The following is a 5,898-nucleotide window of genomic DNA, read 5'->3' as shown; positions in this document are numbered from 1 at the left end:
AGTGCTTTGTTTTTACAGCATTTGGCTCTTTTCCTTTTATCCTTTGCAGAGTAATACTTTTTTACTGTACTTACGGAAATAGAAAAACAAATTCAGTTCCAATGTAATGTATATTTCCACTCTAAACTTGCTAGACAGTATTTTCAGCTAGAATACCTATTAATGCTAAAATTTAAAATGAATAAATGGTACATTACTTTGCTTTTGTGAGGTGCAGCGTTCAAACCATTAGATGTTCATGATTATTCTTTGTATCTTTTGTTTGCAGGTCTTTAAGCTCACTTCGAACAGCCATGTCACTTTGTTGCCAAAACCATATGAAGCAAATGTGCACCTTCATCCTGCTGTACTTAAAGAAGGTGGTAGCTCCATACAGTGCCTGAAGGTAATTGTTCTGTTTAATTTGGCAGCTTTTTCTAAGTTATCTATATTTCATTGTATTTTTGAGCTTGATCTTAGGGGGTGGGGGAAAAGTCTTTTCTCATTTGGGGAAATGAAAGAATGCTATCTGAAGGTGAAAATCAACTTGCTATAGAGGGGGAGCATAAAGTCTTTAACCTAGTTACCCAGTAAGTACTGCTTAAATCTAAAAAATAGAGCGTATGGCAGGGGTAGGCAACCCCTGGAACACGTGCCGAGTATGGCACGCGAGGCCATTTTCCTTGGTATGTGTTGGGTCGGGCCAGGGAGGCAACAGCTGTTTGCAGCCTCCCGGCTGGAGCCGGCCCAAGTTCTGGGTAGCTGCTGATAGCCATGGAGCCTGGGCTGCTCCTAGCAGCCAGCTGGGAGGATAGCAGCTCTGCTGCAAGTAGCCTGAGCTCTGTGGCTATCAGCAGCTACTCAGAACCTGGGGCGGCTGCATCTGGGAGGCTGCAAACAGCTGCTGCCTCAGACCTGGCACCGGGCTCCGGGGAAGCAGCAGATACTGGTGATGTTCCCTACTGTGTTGCCCTCGCTGCTACAACTGCAGAGCAGCATGTGGAACCCAGCGGGGGGCGCAGAAAGCTGCTTGCTGCTCTGAGCTCCCCACTTGCCTGGCCACAGTTCCCCTGCAGGTGGGGACAGCAGCAAGGGGCACAACCCTGTGTGCTGCCTACACTGCTCCTGTGTGACCTGGGCAGCGCGGAGCATGCAGCAGCAGGCAGCTTCCATGTGCAGCCCGTCTGTGCGCTGCTGCTCTGGATCACACACGCTGCACTCTGGAGGCCAACAGGTCCAGGAGTGTTTAAATCTATATTTTGTCTAAATAATGATTGTCTTAAGTAAAACAACTTATGGTAATAATTTTTTATGAACACTGGTTTACAATTATCTTCTTTCTGAAGAGTAGAAATTATAAGAGTTCTTGCCAGTCCAGTATTCTGTCATTTGTCTCTTTGCAGCACTTTTTGTTGCGAGCTGTAGTTCTACATGTGCAAGTCACTGATAGTCAATGTAGCTACTATTGAAATAAATTTGGTGAAATTGAGGAGAGATTTCGGCTCATTGCATACAAAATAGCTTTCAGTTTAAAAGCAATGTCAGAAGTTCTGAAACCTGTAGGTAGAAAATAGAGATGGGTAGAAGCTTAGAATTCCTTCTAATTGGGAGTGCACAAACAGGCTTTTGCAGCCAATACCAACAACCAATTTTTATGAAGGAGCATTGGCCGATACTGATCCAATTTCCAATACCAGCCTGGCAGTGTGGAGAGCTGCCTCCAGCTGGTAAGTCTGGTGTGGTGGAAGGGGAGGGGAAGCGGGGTATGCAGATCAAGGCCTCCACTGAGAAGGAGGTGTGGGGCTGGGGCAGGAGCTGTCCAGGTGGGGTGGGTGCAGGATGGAGTGGTGGCTCATCTGGGGTGCGTGGAGATGGCCACGATGGGGCGGTAAATGGCTCCTGCTGCTGCACGCACTCCACCAGAAGCCGCTGGTCCAGTGCTTGTCTGGTAGCTCCTGCTGCTCATCTGACAGGGCATGGGGGGTGGGGGCGTGTGCGCCCCCAGATATACATGGGCAGGCTGAGGCCGGGGCTGTACCAGGCTCTTCCCGGAGGGGTGGGGCTGCGCTGAGAGGGGCCTATGGTGAGTTTGTGGCTGCAGCCGCCCCTCTCCCCTCTCGTAATCCCCTCCCAGTGCAGCGCCGCCTTGCTGTGAGGAGCTTGGCGCAGCCCTGACCCCAGCCCATCCCACGCGGATCCAGGGAAACACACCCAACCCCACTGCCCTCCCAGACGAGCAATGGGAGCTGCTGGATGAGAAGGCATGTGCTGGACGAGGCGCCAGACCAGCGGCTCCTGGCAGAGCAGCCCCTCCCCTTCCCTCCCCTTCCACCACACCAGACTTACCAGCTGGAGGCAGCTCTCCACACTGCCAGACTGTGCTCCTTGCCACCTGTGCTGCGGCAGAGTGCATGCATGCGCCATTTATTGGCCAAATTATCGGCCTGCTATGGCTGTTTTCCAAGATATTATATTTTCTTTATAATGGTGCTGATTCAATATCAGACCAGTGTGTCGGTGCACCTCTATTAATGTACTTTGAAGGGATTGGTAGGGGGCGTAACTCCAGAATTTTTGAAGGGGGAGTATTTTCTGAACTTTTCAAGGGACAGTCTTTTTTAGTTGCCACTTTTTCTCTATCCTTTACTGCTTGCTAGTTGATGTCCCTTACTGCCTTTTTTTTATTTGAATTTACCACCTGCTTATTTTTAGTTTTGTTTTTTTTTCTTTTTACAAAGGAAAATGTATACTAAAAATATTTAAACTTTTTTGTTTTGAAGCTCATAACAGATGTATTAGAGTGGTTATTCCCAGTTCTCTTCTCATGGAGAGTTATTTGTCCAGCATCATCCAGCAAGGCAGTGACGAATGCTAAATTTTGAGCCCAGATCTCCTGAGTCTCAGCCCAGTGTCCTTTCTACTTGATCACATTTCATTGTGGGGTATTATGGAATACAGTGTGCCCTTGACTTGTCTTGAAGTGCACCTAGAGAGACTTGAGAGAGTTAAGAAATATGGAGTTAAAAATTAACCAGGCCTTTTCTATGCTTGTGCTTCCATCTCTGCTGTTGGGAAATTATGAATTTTGGTAGTTACTGATAGACAAGACTCTTTTTAAAGGCTTTATCAGGACTTGTAGAACATTAGCAAAGGCCTTATGCAGTGACAGATCTAGCGAGGACAACATCTGGTGAGAAAAGTCCTTAGATCTTAGTTACGGCATACAATTTATTGAACATAAAAGTACTAGTTCATAATGCATGTGGAATAGTACGTTGATGCCTTTTGGCTCAAAGGATCTCCATTTTTCTTTTCTTCCCCCCTTTCACATCTGCGGGGGGTGGGGAGGCCCACCCACAGACACCCCAGCATCAGCCGTTTGTCTTTGGGTAGGAGAGTAAACATGATCAGACCTTGAAGTGAGAAGTTAGAGACCTGTTTCTATTTTGAGCTGCATTTAGTCATCCAAAGTTTAGACAAGGAGGTGGAGATGCCACCAGAGATTGGCAAGCAAAGTGTGACAATTTAACAGTCCAGGAGAAGAGCAGAGTTTTTTTATGAAGAAAAAAGATGCCAGTTGTATGAGATCATGCTGGAAGGGAGATGTAGAAGGAAGTTGCAAGCATTTGTCTGCTAATGCACTATAAGCCTACTCCCAAACAAGACTGGGAACTGTAGTCCTAATTTTAAACTAGATTTTTGGATCAAATTAATTCCAATAGCCAAAAGTTGGAATAAGTTAAGGTCCAGATCTGTTCTTTGCTAAAGAATGTATGTGCTTTAAAGTATCTTGTAGATGATCCAAAACAGAACAAAGCCCTAAGCCCTTAAGGGCTTAATGCATGTTCCTTGAAAAATAGACACTATGTTACATATTCGTGTATCTCACTAGGTAGTGGGGCTGTTTGGCCCCAGTTCTGCCATACTATAAGGGTAGGGAGTGGAATAACCAACTTGGAATGCTTTTGGTACATTGTCAGGTAGGATATCCTAGATCTAAAGAGTTGGTCTTTGTGTGGTAACTACTCTTTCCCTAAAAAGGCATAATGTCTATAAATAATGTAGTGTGCATGTATAGAACTAATACTTGGATATCTTTTCAGCTTCTGAATGGTACTTGCAAAGGGGAACGTGTAAGCTCCAGGAAGCTTAAAAAAATAAAAATAAAAATCACCATGAAGCTATATGTATTTCTTGTCAACACTGGAACAACCCTTACATTTGACACCGAACTTGCTGTACAGAAGTAAGAAACCTTTTTTTCTCCTCTTAAAAAAAACATGTATGTGTATGCTTGACAGATTTATACTCCTTTTCTTTTTGAGTAAGCAACTCTGTGTCTCCCTCTAGCACTCATGCGTACAAAACTGAGTTTTTTTGACTAGCAGAATCTATATGCACTATTTACGTGGCTATGGGTGTGCCTCTGCTCTATATTGAGAACATAAGTAGTGGAGTGGCTGTGATCTTTCTCAGTTACTTGTTCTTGACCATGGCTGCAAGACAATATCATTAGTATGCGGTTTGGTTTCAAAATAAAACTGAAAATCTGCAGGCTTCAATCCCTACCCATCTTGCAGTAGACTAATATCCATTAAAATGGGCATAGTTGGTGCCTTTTCTGTGTGGGAGAAACCCACATTCTGAGCAGCTGTGCTGTATTTTTATCTTTTTCCATGAGCACTTGCAAGTTATGAGATGCAAAGATGAAGCTCCATATCCTCGAAATCTGTGAACATCTTATTGTACTGAGAGAGAGATCCTTGCTCATAAGGAGAATTTCACATTCTCTGGTGTCCCACTGAGGAGGCAGTCGGCTTCTGAAATCACAGTGGAGGCAAGTAAGACTTGTTACAGACACTGGAATGAGTGCTAGCACTGGGATTGCAGCCAAACTTGGCCTGGAATCTAATGCAAACGTTGTATTTAAGTGTTTGTAGGGTCTGCTGAGCTCTGAAGCAGGTGAGATGTCCTTCAGTAAGTGCAAGCACAGCAAAATGCCTGGGGGTAAGGCCTCCCAAGTGCTGCAGATTATTAAAATGGGCAAATGTAACAGATCGGTAACGGAGTATGCTGCACTGCAGTATCCCACTTTCAAAGCCATTTCTAATGATGGTGTCGTCTGCCTTAGACAAGAAAGGTGCAGGATCCAAGACATCACCAGCGCCAGTACAGATGCTAATATTATAACAGTGCCTTATTTGTCAACACTTCAGTTGGAAGTGTATCTTTTACCATCACCAGAGAATGTACTTTCCCTGTCATTCAATAAGAAAATCTTCCTATCCAAGTTCTACAAGTGGTTCATTTGAGACCCATCGGTTGCTTTTACTATCCCAAGTGTTGGCTTGTCAGGATTAGCTTTAGTCCAGTTGTCATTATGAGAGTTGCCTACATATAAGCCCTGGTTTGAATCACGGACCCAGCTAATGGTGCAGCATCACCTTTAATCTTGGAATGTTCCCCTCCTTCCCCACCCCACAGTGTGCCCCGCCTGCTGCTGATTGGTGGAGGGGCCCCAACGTCCCTGCTGCTTGCTCCTGATGGCTGGGAGGCTAAAACCACAGTTTTAAATATGCCACGGTTTTTGCCTCCTGCCGCTTACTTCTGACCAGATGGAGGCAAAAATGGTGGTGTGTTTAAAACTGCGGTTTTTGCCTCCCAGCCATTAGAAGCGAGTGGCAACCAGGTAGGGGCATGGTGGGGGCTGCTAGTTGGGCCCACGATTTTAAACCAAGCCTTACCTATATATGTACCTTGATTCTGGGTAAGCTTTTTGAGAGGATTATCCTGGTACATGTCCACGAGGGGCCAGTGGGGGAGGTTATGCTTGGGGGCAACCGACATGGGTTCATTAGAGGCAGGTCCTGTCAGACCAACCTGGTGGCCTTCTATGACCAGGTCACAAAATCCTTAGAT

The 5,898-nt window shown here is 45.5% G+C and overlaps 1 protein-coding gene across 3 annotated transcripts in view; it reads left to right on the top strand.

Annotated features, from left to right (window-relative positions):
• The first annotated feature begins 271 nt into the window (after window positions 1-271).
• RB1CC1 (RB1 inducible coiled-coil 1) overlaps window positions 272-5,898 on the top strand; it is a 136,178-nt gene continuing 130,551 nt past the window's right edge. For all 3 annotated transcript variants that reach the window (XM_019527222.1, XM_019527213.1, XM_019527205.1), the window contains exons 1-2: window positions 272-385; window positions 4,083-4,225. In XM_019527222.1, coding sequence (XP_019382767.1) covers window positions 4,155-4,225 — 71 coding nt within the window. In that variant the 5' untranslated portion in view covers window positions 272-385; window positions 4,083-4,154. The remainder of the gene's footprint in view (window positions 386-4,082; window positions 4,226-5,898) is intronic.

The sequence above is a fragment of the Gavialis gangeticus genome, unplaced genomic scaffold (assembly GCF_001723915.1).
Source record: "Gavialis gangeticus isolate Ggan-Ray unplaced genomic scaffold, GavGan_comp1, whole genome shotgun sequence".
NCBI classification, from domain to species: Eukaryota; Metazoa; Chordata; order Crocodylia; family Gavialidae; genus Gavialis; species Gavialis gangeticus.
The sequence above is the reverse complement of the archived record's forward strand: the minus strand, read 5'-3'. Positions and strand labels throughout refer to the sequence as shown.